This window comes from Schistocerca cancellata, chromosome 2 (genome assembly GCF_023864275.1).
Source record: "Schistocerca cancellata isolate TAMUIC-IGC-003103 chromosome 2, iqSchCanc2.1, whole genome shotgun sequence".
Lineage (NCBI taxonomy): Eukaryota > Metazoa > Arthropoda > Insecta > Orthoptera > Acrididae > Schistocerca > Schistocerca cancellata.
Genome location: NC_064627.1, coordinates 1,105,315,812 through 1,105,334,642, shown reverse-complemented (window position 1 = coordinate 1,105,334,642; position 18,831 = coordinate 1,105,315,812). Strand labels below are relative to the sequence as shown.

General features: G+C 40.9%; 1 protein-coding gene across 2 annotated transcripts in view; it reads right to left on the bottom strand.

Moving 5' to 3' along the window:
* Positions 1 to 18,831, bottom strand: part of LOC126163119 (NAD(P) transhydrogenase, mitochondrial-like) — a 280,298-nt gene that overhangs the window by 20,975 nt on the left and 240,492 nt on the right. For both annotated transcript variants that reach the window (XM_049920042.1, XM_049920043.1), the window contains exons 12-13: positions 10,744 to 10,910; positions 2,406 to 2,543 (exon numbers count right to left, since the gene is read on the bottom strand). In XM_049920042.1, coding sequence (XP_049775999.1) covers positions 2,406 to 2,543; positions 10,744 to 10,910 — 305 coding nt within the window. The remainder of the gene's footprint in view (positions 1 to 2,405; positions 2,544 to 10,743; positions 10,911 to 18,831) is intronic.

Here is an 18,831-nt window from a genome sequence, read left to right as displayed (position 1 = left end):
GTATCAGTAAAACTGCCTGGAAAATAATGCATAAAGAAAGTGGGAAACAGAATTCCTATGAACACAGCAACATAACATTAAAAGAAAATGGTGAAGAAATAAATGACCCAAAAGAAGTGTGAGAAATTTATACAAAAGTTCAGTACAGTTGGTACAAATGAAGTTCATGTCAAGCCACAAAATTTTACTCTTGGAAAATCTAGCCAGTCCTTTTATATCCACGGCATTACTGAGAGGGACGTCCTAGCAATCATATCAGCACTTCAACCAAAAATGTCTTGTGGCTGGGATGACATTTCACCTAAACTGCTAAACGAATTCAGGGACGAATTAGTGAAACCCCTGACTCACTTGATAAATACCTCCCTCAGAAATGGAGTATTCCCTGACCTTTTGAAAATTACTGAAATTATACCAGTGCATAAAAAGGGATTAAAAACTGACACTGAAAACTACAGGCCAATATCATTAACCTCAGAACTAGGCAAATTGTTAAACAAAGTAATACTAAATCAAGTTGAGTCATATTTCACCAAAAAAAATCTGTTAAACAACCTACAACATGGATTTAGAAAAGGGAGATCTACTACAACAGCAGTAGCATCTTTTATACATGAAATATTAAATAATCTGGACAAAAGTGACAAGGTAATAGGCACTTTCCTAGATATGAGTAAAGCCTTTGATACTGTGAATCATACCATTCTTCTGTGTAACCTAGAAGAGTACGGGTTGAGAGGACTAGCCCTGAAACTACTTACCTCCTATTTGATAGACAGGAAATAGTGTGTAAAGCTAACTTATCAAAATAATGAGCAGCTCCTAACAACCAAATCAAACTTCAGGTCACTTCAATGTGGCGTGCCTCAAGGAAGCATACTAGGGCCTTTTCTGTTCCTTGTATATGCAAATAACTTATTTGAACCCCAAAATTGCATGGTTGTAAGCTATGCTGATGACATATCCTTCATCAGCTGTGGCAGTGATATGCAGTCTGCAGCTAACAGTACCAAGATCAGTTTCAATACTCTGTCCGCATACCTTACAGCAGACAAGCTTCTTGTAAATAAAGACAAAACAATAATAATGAAGTTCATCCACAGTTATAACGCTGCCATAACTGATACTGTATTTACATCCCCATTGGGTCTTGCATATGCAAATTCGCATAAATTTTTGGGCATCATTGTTGATGAACACTTATCATGGAAAGACCATGTAGATAATATTTGCAAGAAAATCAGTAGAAATTATCTACTGAAATGGGTCTCAGCCTTCTTGGACCATGATATCTTAAGGCAAATATATTTTGGGTTGATTCATCTGCACCTTCAGTATGGTATTGAGGTATGGGGTGGGGCATCAGCAGTTCATACAGATAGACTTTTTAGATTACAAAAAAAGGCAGTAAAAATGGTAGCCAAGGTAAAGAAGAGAGAGCCTTGTACAGACATCTTTAGAAAATATAAAATTCTTACGGTGTACTCCATGTATATACTGCAGACAGTCATGTTCGTGAAACAAAATCCTGAATTTAATATGAGAGACAGTAATGTACACAACTATGATACATGGGGAAGGGAAATTTTCATAGAATTGTGACCAATGAAAAGGCAACGGACCACAGCCCACACAGAATGGGAGCAATTTTCTACAATGCACTACCCTGTGAACTCAAGAAAGTAAATCTAAATATGCTAAAGAGTAGACTGAAGCAATTATTAATAGAGAAGTGTTGTTACTCTATAGAGGAGTTTAAGTTGTAGTGCCATCTTGGAAAACAGTGTATATAGACAATGTCTCCGATCTATCAGTGGTATGAAAGAATGTAATTATACACCGTATTATGTGTACTGTACTATTATAAATATAAGCTAAATTGTGTTACACTATAGAGGAATCTATTTGTAGTGCCCTTTTGAAAAATAATGTGTACAGACATGTGTCTGATCCATATGTTGTTATGAAAGAATGTAAATATTTTACTGTATATGTGTAATGTAATCTAAATTTTCCTGACAATGTCCAAAAACTTCTTGTTATATGGACAGAAAATAAATAAATAAATAAATAAATAAATTTTGTATAACCAATGTTTTCTGTACCCTTGCTAGTCAGCATGAAGGAGGTCATTCCATTCAAGTAATGTCATTACATTTCAGCTCAGACTATTAAATATTTCTTGTAATGCTACAACTTACATTTGTCTTTACTGCTAATAACAAATGTAATGCCAAGTAAAATAAGTTATCTGCAGCAATAATTTCAGTTAAATCCTAGGATGTATTTTAATTTATTTTATAAAATAATATGTAATCGATTAATATGTCAGAGTTTCATTTGATCTAAAACAGGAAACACAGAAAGCTGTAGTTTATGATACTTACAAACAATTTCATACTTACGTGAAGGTGACACCACCAATATAAGTGCCAAGAAATATTGCAGTCTTCACGACATTAGCTGCTGGGTCAATTCCAAAAGTTGGGAAATCATGAATGTAGGTAGCAAAACATGTAAGCACAGCTGCCAGACCCACAAGGCTGAAAGAAATGAATGTTATTTTACCAAAATATATTCTGCTTGATTTGACATTATGATATCATCCCAAAGACTTATTTAATCCACACAACCACAAATTGTACAGGATGTCCCAGGAGGAATGGTCAATATTCAGTGATTTGACAGGAATGCTCATCTGAAGATAACAACATCATGTGGACATATACCCTATTCTGAATGGTTTCAGATATATAACACATTGAATATACACTTTTTTGGTGTGTTTGGGGGGGGGGGGACTGGTGGGGTGCATGTACATGTCTTACAAACCCAACATCTTTGACATTTTATGCTAACCCAACCAACCTAGCTGCTTTCAACATCTTTGGTCAGGATGTCTTTCTGACAATATACTAGCCCATGAACAGGCTGTTGTCCATGGTGTGTTGTGACTGAAGTAAGGAGAGGAACTGAGAATGAATCAGACAGAAGCATCAATTAACAGTGTTTGTACATGCACTGGCTAAAATACCACTCATCTACACTAGTGAAGGAAATGCACATTTGGTGTATGTTTATGGCCTCTGCCATGGTGGTGTCGAAGAATACCATCAGCACTTTCTGACACATTGGGTTCATAATAATAAAATGTTTACCAGAGTTTTCAAGACAATGCATGGAACTACTACCAGCACGTAGTGACTTTATGCATACAGGAAACTTGTACCCAATTTAGATTCAGCTTGTACTGAATCTTCACTTTGGCAACAATGCCATACAGCTTGAATATTGTCACTGGTTAAATGACAATTGTCACTCACTCCCATTAATACTATTCACTGATGAAGCCATGTTTATATGGAATGGAATCAACGTCACACTTAATAATCATTGATGGTTGCAGAAAACACACATGCTACAGGGGAAACCAATTTCCAGGTTCATTTTTCAAGCAATGTTTGGTGCAGAAAGATCGGTAACATGCTGATAGGTCCAGTCATTTTAGAAGAGAGAATGATGCAACGAAACTACTTAAATATTTTGAAAAATTTGTTTGTCAAACACATTCAGGAAGTTCCTTTGGCCATTCAGCCAGCCTGCAATCTGCTTCCAACATAATGCGGCCGCTCCGTTTTCCAAGAGCAACCGAAAACAGTGATCACATGTCTCTCTCTCTCTCTCTCTCTCTCTCTCTCTCTCTCTCTCTCTCTGTGTGTGTGTGTGTGTGTGTGTGTGTGTGTGTGTGTGTGTGTGTGTGTGTGTGTTTTTTGTGTTTCCTTTTCTGAAGACGGCTTTGGCCAAACGCTCAAATGTAACAGTCCTTTCGTTCTGGCCAAAAGCTCAAATGTAACGGTCCTTTTGTTGATGTCTGTCTGCAACTCAACGTGTTGTCTTTACAGTGAGTAGCAATCTATCTTTTCATAACATTCATCAGTAGCAAGTCAGAATTTTTAATGTGGATGTACCATTCGATGCAACTTACTTCAGAATAATGTCTCAACCAGCACTGTAGCTCTACTGGGGTAATGGATTGTATTGCATGAAGTGGGTGAGGAGAGAAAGGAGGCAAGGAGAGGATTACAGGGAAGAATGGCTGATGGCCGAATGAGAAGAGGAGTTAGAACAGAAAAGAGGGATAATATTATATGGTATGGTGTGATTGTAGGAGTGAAGTCAGGGGCATGGGGATATGATTGGAGGTAGCTGTAGGTCAGGAGAGAGTCAAAACTCAGTTTTTCTGCACAGTTCATTGGTCTGACAGACTGTTAACATAAGATAACCCTAAGCTGAAATCACTTTTATACATATTTGTAAAATTATTGAAGTCTGAAATATGCCGTATAAAACTGTAATTGGCAAAGAAGATATTGTGGGAGATCAACCTGTTAAATAATTATCATTCCTGAATGTCTTTTTTTTCTCACATCAGAGTTGTAAGCACCAAAAACTAAAATCTTGTATTATCCCCTTAATGTTGCCTGGGTCTGCAGAAGCTTGTAACTAAATTAAAAAATTTGTGGCACATAGATTTTTATATCTTCTTATAATAATCCAAAGTTTATTAACAGAGAAAATTGTTCTGTTTCCTTTCAGCAGAACAGCAAGTTCAGCAGCTTTAGATTTTGAAAACTTGATATTAAGGTACTGAAATAAAATTAAGTTTCCATCACATGTGGGGAGATGTACATTATTCTGGGGTAATGTGGAGGCATGTGGAATTGTCTGCATGGCACTAAGACTTAATTTTGATTTTGTTGGTTTACCTTGTGAAACTTTACACATGTTGTTATGAACTATCTATGTATTGGCGAAGTCAAGATTTGTTATACATAACTATTAGAGCTGTTCAGATTGATATCCTTGAGACCAAATTTCTGACACACTATAGGAGTTGCTAACAAAGTAACAGAATATCTTGTTTTGTATATCTGGAGTTTTCAATTTCTTGCCTAATGTGTAGCAGAAATCTGTTACAAATTTTCCACCCGACCATAAACTCCATTCTAAACCCAAAATTTGGAATGCACAGGATGTGTGTAAATTATTTTTACCTCTTGTATTGTGGATGTGAACTGCGGTTCATTCTCAACTTAGTCTTGTTATTTACTACAAAGATAACTAGATGGTATCGCTGAGCCAAAAAATAATTCTATAGGACAGCACAGAGAGAAAACATAGAAGAGTGTACTAGCCTGTATGCACATTCTGTGATCATGTACAGAATGTCCATAACAGAATTTCCCAGTTTCAATGGCCTATTATAACAGTTTAATTTAGCCTGTCCACACAAAATCAAACTACAAATTGAAAATAAACTAAACTAATTTTTCTTATAAGTGTTCAATATGTGCACCTTCAGTTATACAGCACACATCCAATCTAAAACCCAATTCTTCCCTCACTTTTGTTAACAAGTCCACAATAACAGAATCAGTAGCCTCTTCTGTTTTGTGTTTCAACTTTGGCAAATTGTTAGTTACTACTGGGATGTAGACACAATTTTCTATAAGCTCCAAAGGAAAAAATCTCATGGTGTGAGGTCAGGTGAACATGGAGAACTCAATCGTATGGACCATTATGACCAATCCAACAGTCAGAGACATCAACATTCAATCACTCTAGTACAAAGAGATGCCAATGGGGAGGGGCTCCATTTGCTTGCCAGATAAAAGTTTTCAAGTTCACCATCTAACTGGCAAAAGAGCCATTCTTGCAACCAACCCTCTTACAGTATTTTCATTGTAAAAAATAGCCCATACACTTCGTGTTGGGACACAGTGCAGAAAACTTTTAATTTTAGGGAATCTATTCAATACTGTACAAGTTCATGAGGATATTCTGACCCAAATAAGAAAATTATGGGTATAACCTTCCCAACAGTATTTACCTTGCCAACAATAACCAATATAGATACAAGGGTAAACGTTTTCTTTAAGCTTTCCACATTGTCATCTTTGTCAACTGAAGTTGTAGACTTGCTTTCTGAACAGACTTCTTAGGACTATGGAGGTCACATACTCCGGCGTGGTCCAACATATTCTTCAGATACTTTTGGTCATCTGATGCCTTCAACTTTACACACATCTGGTTGTTTCAAATTGATGATGATGATGATGATGATGATGATTTGATGAGGGGCGCTCGACATAGTGGTCATCGGCGTCCTAACAAAAAGTCAGCATGCTAAACTCATGGGTGGGGACAAAGGCTGTCCCTACAGACAGAGTAGTTTATAACGTATTAAAGTCTGTCTCCCTTCCCCTCCAATTTAGGGATGCGCCCTTACATTTCACAAAATTTCACCACTCTTGTTACACTGGAATCAGTATCTGCGAGGATGGTGGGCAGACCTCCATCAAGACTGACGACTGCCCTAATATCAGTATATAGGACACACATTGACAAAATATGCTGAACTGAAAGTGGCACACCACAAACTTCACAAAGTGGTGGATCCTCTTCTCCAGAGGAGGAACCCACCATATGTCAAAGGGCTATGTCCAATGCGCAGTTTGGTAACCAGAACCTCCTTCCAATGGACATGAAGTCCACCAAGCCTTTGTGGTCAATTTGAGCAACCACAGTTTGTTCTCTGCCACCTACAACCATTCAGTCTCCCACTGACACATGATGCATCTGTCAGAAAATGAGATGATGGCGTGCAATGAGATGGGACATTGATGGACAGCACCACCCCAACATGGTTCCTTGGCAGCTTTGTCCCCATGTCATTGCCCTGCATCCTGATGTGGTCAGGTACACAGCAGAAGATCACCTCCTTGCCATGGTGTTGGAGCCACTGTAAGGAGTCATGGATGAGCTGAATTAGCTGGTCTACTGGATACATTTGATGAAGTGCTTGCAGTGCACTAAGCGAGTCTGAACAAACAAGAAACCTTGTACAGTGATGTCTGTGAATTCTAGAGAGAATTCACAGACTCTTTAAAAACCCTGTCAGAGAAAACAGCAGAACAATGGAGGATGTTCTATTGCTCGGATCCATCTGCATAAACAACAATGAAACAGTGGGACGTACTTAAAATGGATGATAACAAAGTTGTAAAAACATAAGCTGGAGTACTAGTTTTCTTGTACTCTGTCAAGCTTAAAATCACTTTGGGCCTCTGAAGACACCAAGGCAGAAAAGCAGTCCATCCCTGGCTGTGTATTTTGATGCCTGATAGATCCAGATCCTTGAGAGGGTCTGTAGCACATATCCCAAATGGCTTGGTTGCATGGGGCCGATTCCTGAACGGCCGTTCAAAGGTGGATTGGACCACTAAACTAAATGTCAATGACCTAGGTGACCCTCAGATTTTCAGCACCTGTCGAGCCAAAAGGAGATGTCACTGAATCCAGAGTGGTGGTTCACCAGCCTCTGCACACAGACTCTGAACTGGGTTGGTCTAAAAGGTTCCAGTCAATATCCAAATGCTCTCATGGTGGAGAGCATCTAACATCTTGAGGTTCGAAGGACAGGCTGGTCCATAAAACACACTAGCATAATCTAAATGTGATCAAACAAATACTCTATAAAACTGCAGCAGGCAGCACCTGACAGCTATCCACGTTTTTCTGCTAAGGCATTTCAAAATATTCAATAACTAGAAGCCCTTTGTTTGTAGCTCTCTCAGTTGTGGGAGCCAAGTTAATTTCAAGTCAAATAATAAACCTCAAAAAGCACACAGTACGTTGAAAACATAAAATATTATCCCCCACTGTGAGCACTGGTTGGTTAAAACCTCGACAAACATGGTTAAAATTGACATATGTAGTCTTCTTGCATGAGAACCGAAACCCAGTTGTCCAGGCCCAGGTTTCCAGCCTCCTAATGGTCAGCTGTAGCTGCCTCATCATCGTCATAAGACCAGAGGAAGAGTACAAGATGGCAAAGTCGTTCATAAACAAAGAGCATTTGACAAGGCTCCTGACTGTGAAGGAAATGCCATTGATAGCAATGACAAACAATGTGACACTTGGGAGAACTTTCGTGGCAACTGCTTGCATGGCACTGGTAAGAGGGACAGAAGAGGAGTCGAATCTGTCATGAATGAAGACAGCCATTCCACTTTTAGCCCTGCCCTCAGTAGTATCGCCCGTATGGGTGGTAACCCTCTAATGCAGATGTGTCTGTGACTTTAAGATGCATTTCTTGTAAGCAGATGCAGAACAGTTTCTCCTGGACCAGGAGCTATAATTCTTCCAAATGTGAGCGATATCCATTTAAATTCCACTCCAATACAGGAAACCCCATGGAAGCCATTGTTTGGCGATGGTTGTTCTTTTCTTTCTCCCTTGGAGGCGGTGATTTACCAGGGAGATAATGTTAGCTAGTTCCCAGCTCTACGGTTCCTCCGATTGGAAGTCCATATTCTCCTAAGCATAGTCCCCATCAAACAGGGAGAGAGCTCACAGATCTGAAGGTTTAACCACCACTTTCTTGGACTTGGAACTACTTTTTGAAGGACGTTTTTCTTTACTGATGGGAACAGGTGGTTGCCTGGATGGAGGGGATGGCTTAGTTGGCTTCTGATGGTGGGTAGTGGTTGGTGGCTTAGGTGGTGATGGCTTCCCAACAACTTCAGTTGCAAGTGGAGCGTTTCCCGCACAGGTACAATGACAAGTGCATGTGCTCGTACTTGAATCTGTGGTCTTGAGTTTGTGTGGAGGCATCACACTTGGCGACTGGCATCTTAAGGGATGATGCAAAAGAAGTAATGAAAACTGGAGGTTGCATAGCTTTGAAAGTTTTTTGAGTTTCACCATAGGGTATGCGTCTCTTGACTTTCAGCTCCTGAATTTTCCTTTCCTCATTGTATACCTCTCACTTTCTGCTCCACACTGGGTGATCTCCAGAGTAGTTCACACATTTTGGAGGAAGTGTACAAGAATTGCCCGATTCGTGAGCTGAGCCTCCACAATTGCCACACATAGCCCTCCCATTACATCCCATAGTGGAATGGCCAAATCTTTGATATTTGTAGCATCACATTGGGTTAGAAACAAATGAGTGAACCTTAAGATGGATATAGCCTGCAAGGATATGTTCAGGTAATTCCGAAGAACTAAACTTAGAATAAATGTTGCCGATTTTCCCAATTTGCCATTGACTCTCCTCATATAGTACTGTACTTCCATGATGCCCATATTTTTCTGTTCTTCAAGTAAACTTTGCGGGGTCCAACTCCATTATATTAGAGCAGGTATCCACACCCTTACTAAAGTTAATATGCAACTCCGACACAACTCAGTGGTCATCTATGGCCTTACATCCCAGGAGCTTAGGTATTTGAGTTGAATTAGCAGTTTTAACTATAAATGTTTCATTACAAAGTCATTTGACACTTTTTAGAGATTCAGCAATACCTTCCAATGCCTTGTGAATGCAGAAAGGGGAGACTTTCTCAAAGGTTCCCCTATTTTCTGGATTACAGTGGAAGTGTTATGGCACACTAATGCTCTGTTACTATGATTCTGAGACTTCTTTTCAGAAGGGTTGACAAACTGAGTTCTCTTTGATGGGTGGATGTAGGTAGTACCTGATGGTACACTCATCCTGTAAGGAATAGTAGTTTGATGAGACTGTTCCATAGGGATCCCGCAAGATGCTAGGGAAACAACCGTCGACACAGGCAGAGCCCTGCATGCCTGAGTAAGCCTTATGCAACTGGGGGGTGGCAGTTGCCCCAGAGGTTGCCAACTAGAGACTGTTTTACCTCAATAGCCATTCACCTGATCAGCACGTAGCACACCTTGCGGTTGAGGTTTTTTTTATAGAGGTGTGTACCTTCCTTGTGGTCCAGGAAGTGAAGCCAAGACCCCCATTCTCCATAACACACAACATTCCACTGCTGCACTGCACAGTGGTCACTGAAGCATGCCCAGAGCTTTCAGTGACAGAGGGCTGGCAGGGCTGACTAGTCCCCAGCTCAGGAACCTCGGGGTTGCAAGCTCTTACTCAGCAAATGAATGCTGAGCCCCTGAGGGGATTTCAAATTGAGTATATGATCAGCAGATGTTCTTGCCACATGTGAGATCACACTTAGACTTTAAACGGAATGCACTTTGAACTGAAATTACAGGTTCATTCTTAGCAAACTGCAGAAAACAAAACACTTTATGCTCAGGAGTAAACATTTTGCACGTGTTGCAATGGTAAAACAACAAAGCAGTACTCACATAAGCACTTATCTAAATCTGTTTGAATTACTCTTTTATTTTGAGTTGAACCAAAACTACAATGCTTACAGCTGATACTACTAAAATTTATAACTGGGGTATCTTCCATGGACACCCTGTATTTTGTTTATTATGTCATGGTACACAACTGTATCAACAAATTTCAGGAAGGCAAGAAACAAAGCATTAACTTAGGACCCACTAAGTCACCACACCTGCACTTCCAGCTAGCTCTAGTTGTTCGATGTGTACCATGTTTCACCAGTGAATGTTTTAGTATCATCAACTGCTATAAGGACAAAAAGCAAATTGTGTCAATATTATTTCAAACGAAACAGGTACCCTTCACACTTAGAATTTTTGTCAACGACATGACATATGACACACGTAAATCCAGCAATGACTAATCATTGTTATGTGATTAATTTTGATGTGATGATTAACAGTATCACATTCCAACTCATATTCATAATTTAAATATCTTTACATGTCTTTCCTGAATCTCTTGAATGAAGCTGTTAAAGTATGAAACAGCTGGAAAAGGCACAATACCATTCTCACCTGTGAAAAGCTGCAACCAACTGAGGTAAATCTGTAATCTCAATCTTCTTAGCAATTGTTGTACCAATAGCTCCTCCAACCGCCATAGCTGCTGCCATCTGGGTGAGCACTTCTGTGTTTGGTGCCATTTGTCCCAGTGTTGCTGCAATACCTCCACTTACACCAATCTGAAAAGTTATTCACAATTCCACCCCATTTTCAATTTAACCCAGATAAACTTGAAAGAACAAAATTTATCAGTATATCAAAATGAAAGAAAGTTGTAGAAAATTAAAATACCACACCAATGAATTAACACTAATAAGTCAGTAACATATAAGATGGCAAGATATACATAAAGATGCTCATGTATGCCAACTTGTGCTATGAACTCAAAAAAACTTGAACAGCAAGCAAATTTCCAATGTTGATAATGTGCTTAGATGAACAGGTCAGAAATGACCTGAAAACTAAATCAGTTAATGCAATAGAAATCTGACTACTTTAAAGTAATTTTTGAGAATTTCAGGATTGTATTATAGCAGAAGTTTGTGGCAACCATCAATTGCCTTAGCAAACTCTTTGATCAACAGGGCAGAGCTCCTCTACAGTATTATCTTTGACTGGCAGTTCCCTCTGAATAACAGCTGTATGTGCAAGCACTCTCCTGTGTACTGCAGTTTTGGCAAATTAAGTGTAATTACCTGCACTTGTTGCTTACCCTATTCACTACGAGTGTCCCTACCTGGATCCTCTCCGCGTTGAGTTACCTTGCAACAAATGTCAGCACCTACTGCAGATAGCTCAAGATACTTATCCTATATGCCCACAATGGAGCCATCACACATTTAAAGTTCTGATGAACTCACTGAGTAAAGAAGTGACTTTCCTATTGTTTCATTTAGTGCTACAAATCTGCAAGAATGATCTATGTTTCACACTGTGACATTCGCCTGCTTTATTTCTTCGTTGATAGTCCTCGGTGTCGACGTACTGCACTGTTATACAGGCCGAAAAATGAGGGGTGGAAGTTCAACATTGACTGCTGTAAATGATCTAGCCAACAGTTGCACAGTTGCATTTCACAGTTCTTTACATTCACTGTTCACAACCCCCAATATTACACATTTATATGGCCAGTTCACTTTTGGTAAATGATAATCCTCATTAATAGCTTGCAAGCAAACATCAGCATACTGCTAAAATAGTTTGCTACTGAACATCTATGAGAAGTAAATACCTAACCACACAGTTCACAGTTCTTGAAGAACAGTAAGGTATGCGTGACACTATTTCTCAAATAAACTGAACAGACACTGTCATTGTTTTAATACATGGCCTATTTGTGTTACACTAATTTCACTGTTAACACATTATTATTCCTCTAACTGAAACAGACTTCCCATCTGAAAATCAGTCACGGACTGACTGTCTCAGGACCAGAAGTCGGGCCTTTATACATTCTCACAATAATAGGTACTGAAACTACATATTGTTCAATGTTTAAGTTACAGAAACAACAATTAAAATACAACTCATTCAGTTAACTGAATCTATCGAAAAATTCCTTCTTTTTAACAGTTACTTGTATCACAAAAGTTATGCCGAATTATTTGCAGTTATGCAATCAATGCTTTTAACAAATCTGGTAATTATTTTGGAATCAAATAATATGTTTTTGAATAGAGCCAAATAAATACTTTAAGAATCCTAGTAGTTCTTCTTCCAATTGTTTATAATTAGTACAGAATTTATGTTTGTTTATAAGTCAACAATAGCTTTTAAGTCACAAAAAAATTACTGATTTCACCGTATAACAAAAGATATTAACTAGGAATAGTCAAAATAAATTAGGAAATCAATTACTTTAAAAAAAATAGGCACAGAATTAGTTCTGGTGTTATATTTCTTGAGACCGAGGGCTAATCTTTCTCTGTCATGGAAATTCAGATTATACTCAAGTATGTTAAAGGTAATTAGGCAAAAATGAAATTAAATGAATTTAAGGGGGTAGATGGCAAAACAAGAAAGGAAGTAAAGAGATCCCAGCTTGCTTTGTCACACCATGAGGTATGAAAGTGATGCTTCCTGTGTTGTACTGTTGGTATCAGCAATGACCACTGACATGAACAATTTGTAATGACTGTCAACCTTCTGGGCGATTTTGGTAATGAGTGTAACATATTTTCATACCAACAAGACACTATTCATCAGTGTGTTGCAGATAGACATACTGGGAAGGCATCCAAGTTTATCACACCAGCCATGTCAGGAACATTTCTGCCGAACCTATTCATGACATCACGTAGAGCCCAGCCACCCGGGCCATGTGATAAACCTCTTGTGGGATTTTCTTCCATGCTGTCAGCGGACCTCATCTTCCATGGCTCTGCTCTCCAACTTCCCATGCCACCACATCCTTGCCAAAATTTCTGTTCAACTCTTATTGACTGGGAATTCATCCCAAACTACCAACCCTTTGCACAGAACAACTGGCAACATTGTTCCTTATTGCTGAGTGTATTCAGCACAGCTACAGTATTTTTGACAACTGCTCCAAGTTCATCACACTACTGAGACATATAGGCAAGTATGCTGACACCATTAGTGACATCATTCAGACACCACCAACTACAGATAAATAGGGCACGCAAAGGCAGCATTGCTTCACCAGTTAGCAAGGACATCGAAGTAAAAAAGTACACTCACAAAGAATGACTAGGCACCATGACACTTTCTCAGATTTGGAGGTGCCTATCAATATTAACTGACTCAACCCTAATGCCAGACCATGCACTTTGGACACTGGATCATCAAGTTACCATCACAGTTAAGATGGCCATGATCTCACATGAGAAAGAAGTGACAGAACAAAATTCATTTTTGGCTGATAGGCTTCAAGCTGTGTTTCAACACCAACAATACATGGATTTCTCAGACATCAATTACCACCTGAATCCAGCCATGGATCACACCATGATAGCAACTACAGGCTGTTGAGCCACCCCAAGTGCTGCCGAGAATAACATCACTCACAATCGCTGCGAGAGTGGCGACATTGAGTCATTCCAAACAAACACACCCCTGGTCCACATCAGCAAATTTGTTCTGGAAACACCCATGGCTGTCAACGATATTCTGCACCCAGGCAGGCAGACTCAGTCACACCTCTATTGATTCCAAGCATGCTTCACGTCACAGTTATAGGAACTGCCTCTCGAACTTTGGACCTCAGACTGAAGGACATTTTCCCATAGCACTTTTTATTCAGCAACATCAGAGAGCTTGTACTGGGAGCAGATTTCCTTCAACATATCTTTCTTCTGATTTGGCACAGGGACCTCTTCCACACGTAGCAGCAGAGAACCTGTTACTGGTGCGATTGATGGACCACCACCACACACACAACTGCCTTCACAGATACCAAACCACAGCCAACTAATCTCATCAAAATACATGATAACCATGAGTTGGAGCTGGAATTATGGCAGATAACCCAGTACCATGAAGATGTCAGATGAGAACTGCTCATCTTATGTGAAGGGAACTGTGACCTGTGCCCAAAATTCATTCAGATCTAGATAATCTTAATGCTATGCATTCTAACTTGCAACACTACACATGCAAGCAGCCACATCTTTCCAATACTGCCACCATAAACAGTTCAGCGGGTGCAGAGGCACCCATGCACACATGCACACACACTCCGTCGGGACAGCAACAGCTTCAGTACAGTGCCTCTTCCTCATGGTACCGCCTCAGGACTATCATCAGACAGACCAATAGTCCCTGGGCTTCACCCATCTATCTCATCCCAAAAAAGGATGGCACGTATACAATTTGCAGCAGTTACTGAGTTATAGACACCCTTATGATTATGGACAGCTATCCAATCCCAAACACTCGGAACTTCACCAATACCATAGCAGGCGCTTCTGTGTTCATTGTTTCAGATTGTAAAAATGTTTACCTGCAAATTCTTTGGACAAGGAGGACACATCCAAGACAGCACTATCATTCCATTTGGACTTTTCTTTAAGTATCCTACAGCCCACAAAAAGCAGCACAGATTTGGCAGAGTTATAGACAACAGTCTTTTCAAGTTCACCTTCAGTTACACATACCTCTGTGATATCTTCGTCTGTCCACCACCCCATATGAACTTAAGCAGCAGCTCACATTTCTTCTCAATACACTGCAATATTTTGGCATTGTGATCAGTGGTGCCAAGTGTCAGCTGCAGAAACCTCAAGTTACCTTCCTTGGCCATTCCGTTTTGGTGACGGCATACAGCCTACTACACAATGTACGGAATTCATCTGCCACATCTCACAACCACAAAATTACCACAGATTATGCCACTTTCTCAGAATGGTAAACTTTTACTGTTGGCACTTACCTCATGCAGTGGCCATATAGGTCCCATTAACAAATGCTCCAGTGAGCAGCACACATCCAGCAGCAAGACCTTGTAAGGACTCCACACATATAGTAAGCATTTGACCAGATTGATTGACTGATTAACTGAGAGAGTTTATGGGATGAAACGGCGATGCCATCAGTCCTGTGATTCCACAGTAACTCCCAGAAGACAGAGGGTCCACCAAAAATTGACGGATCCAGTCAGGGTAGTCAAATTATAAAATAATGAAGTTAAAACACATGCAGTAAAAGGCATAATGGGTGACGGGAAAAAAACGGTGGTCTTAACGTGGGGGAGTGGTCATGGGGTCCCAGACCAAGAAGACATGAAGAGAGGTTCAAAACACAACCACCCTGCCCCTGCACCAGGAGTAAAGCAAAGCCTTATATCTGGAAACAAAAACCACTTTGATGGAGGAAACTGAGGACCAGTTCAACCATCTGTGAATCATCTGCTAATATTAAAATTAAGGAATCGGAAAGACTATACTTAGCATGAAGGGCTAAAAAAAGGGGACATTCCACCAATATATGGGGGTACTGTCAGTCTGGCTCCACAATCATATTGTGGGGGTAGTTCGTTACGCAGGAGGAAACAATGGGTGAGCCTGGTATGACCAATGTATAGATGGCATTTAATTGTGCAGAATTTATTACTATGAGCAGTAGTGCACCAGATGTCATTTCACATTTGGGCAAAGAGAGATTTGATGTACATCCGCATATCCACAGCTGGAATCATGAAAGGGAATGGGGGGTAAGAATCTGCTTGTCTAGCCAAATGGTCAGCCAGTTCATTCCCTGGGACACCCACATGATTTGGGACCCAGAAAAAGACAACTGAGCAGGTGGCATGGCCAAGGGCAGGGAGAAGGTCATGGATTGCAGAGACCAAAGGGTGATGAGAGTAGTATCAGTTAATAGCCTGCAGGCTGCTCATTGAGTCTGACAAATTAAAGCACTGTCAAGTGATGTCTGAGAAACAAAATGGAGGGCTCTGTGAATGGCTAGAAGCTCTGCTTTGAACACTCTTCATGATCCTGGAAATAAATGGTGTTGTAAGCCAGTAGGGGACATGAAAGTGTATCCCACTTTATAGATTGTCTTAGAACCATCAGTGTAGAAGATGGTTGCACCGTAGAACTGTGCAAGGATGCCAGGTACAAGATGGCAGGAAATCATAGGGGTGACAGAGACCTTAGGACCTTGGAATAGGTCGGTCCTAATCTGTGGTCCAGACACCATCCAAAGCTATAGGAGGAAACACACGGGGTGCATTCCAGTGAGTGGAGATTGATATCCTGGTGGAAGGGAAGTGAGACACATGCCCACATGCAATCCTCCCATCCATGGGCTGTTTGCCAGGAGGGAGACATCCCTTGTTTGTAAAGACAACAGGATACACGGAATGGTCGGGGAACTGGCAATTGGCGATTGTGTAAGAAACCAGGTGTTGGCTCCATTGTATTTGTAGAGGGGGAATCCCCACTTCTGTGAGAAGACCGTCAATGGGGCCAGTGCAAAAGGGACCAACAGCCAGACACACCCCACAATGGTGAACAGGGTCAAGTAGTTGCAAAGTGTAAGGAGCCGCTGAGCCATAAACCTGACTACCATAATCTAGTCTGGACAAGATCAGAGCACAGTAAAGATGGAGAAGATTGGTATGGTCTGCAACCTAAGATGTTTGGACCAGGAGGCAGGGAGAATTAAGTTTCCGCATGCATGAAGTCTTTGTTGTGGTTGTGGTCTTCAGTCCAGAGACTGGACTGATGCAACTCTCCATGCTACTCTATCCTGTGCAAGCTTCTTCGTCTCCAAGTACCTACCCATTACCCACTTCCCTCTGAATCTGCTTAGTGTATTCATATCTTGGTCTCCGTCTATGGTTTTTACCCTCCACACTGCCCTCCAACACTAAATTGGAAATCCCTTGATGTGTGAGAACGTGTCATACATATGGGGCAGCCATGTTAGCTTTTCATCAAAATAAGATCCACGAAACATGACTGTGCTACAACATTGAGAAGTTGGCTGCGTAAATAAAGTTCAGGTTCAGGGTGTACTGTGGTTCAAAGACAAAAATGCATAACCTGTGTTTTGGAGTGAGAAAACTGGAAGCCATGGGAGATGGCCCACGCACAGGCCAGTCGGATGGCACCTTGGAGGCAGCACTCAGCAGATGCCTGCTACCGAGTGGGAGCTGCACCAGATGCAAAAATCTTCAATGTACAACATCGAGGTAACCACAAGCCCAACAGTGGTTACAAGCCCATTGATGGCTAGGAGGAAGAATGTGACACTCAGTACAGAAACCTTAGGGTACCATTCTCCTGAATCCGAGGGCACTGAGTGAAGTGCCAACTCGAACCCAGAAGAGCTGGTGAGATAAAAACTTGCGGATAAAAATCGGAAGGGGGCCACAGAAGCCCCAGTCATGGAGGGTAACTGAAATGTGATGGCACCAAGCCATGTCGTATGCCTTTGCAGATCAAAGAAGACCACTAAAAGGTGTCAGTGGTTAGTAAAAGCCTATCAGAGCCAGGAGGAGGTCATGTCAATGGTTGCCACTGACAAGGATGGGGTGACATTCATAAATAAGATTTAAAACTCTCATTGCAAGGGAGGCAGATGGCACCTCCAAGGTGTCTGGGGGTGGGGGCTTGTCTTGGGACTTATGTTTCTTCTTCTTCTCTTTTGGAGATGGAGGAGGGCAGGGCACAGATCTGGAACCGAAAGAGAGAAGGCGACCCTTGGACACACGAATGGGGCGTCTCATGGCCGAGTTGTGGTAGGAGGCTTCCAGCCTGAAAGACACCGGGGAAAGGGATCCAGGGGGGATACCCCCATCACCAGCAGGTGCCAGGTTGAAGACAGTCTTTCTCAGGCTATGACACTACCACACCCACTTCCCACTGCTCCTCTGTCAACCATTTCCAACTCTAGCATTTCTGCTATCCATGCTTCAGCATGAGATAGTTGGTATACAGCAACCACTATATTTTCTTCTCAAGAAACTGACTGACTCCCAAATAAAGTGGTCAACATATGACAGCCAATTGTTCATGGTGTATGAAACATTGTGCCATCTCAGTGATGATACTGTATGCAGATCACTTAACATCTACATTAATCATGGACTGTGACCAGACTCCATCTGTAACCCTTCAAAAGATGACCATCTTGATTATGTTGCACAATTTTTGACTGACATAAGACATGATCATGGTGCAGACAACATTATTGCCTCCTGAATCTCTTTGTGGATATTGACTGTGATGAGTTGGCCAAGCCACATCTACTGGAAACACAACTACTTGAGAGCTTACACAGCACCACAACTGACTTTGCAAATCAAACATAACACCATTCCTGGTTCATTGTGTGTGACATGTCACAGAGTAATCTTAGACAAAAGGTGTTTTGACTGACTGCATGGGCTGTCATATTCGGGTATCCTTCTGACAACTAGATTAGTCACAGACCATTTTGTACAGCTGAATGTGAAATGTGATTGTAAACATTGGACCCAAGATTATACCCTATGCAATGAAGCTCTAACATTACTGATAGACTTTGTACCAGCAACACAATCACCCACACTTTATCACAAGATTAAGCAGTAAATCAGACCAAGAAACAATCCCTTACTCTCCATGCCATCAGAGAACAGTGATGGCCATTGCC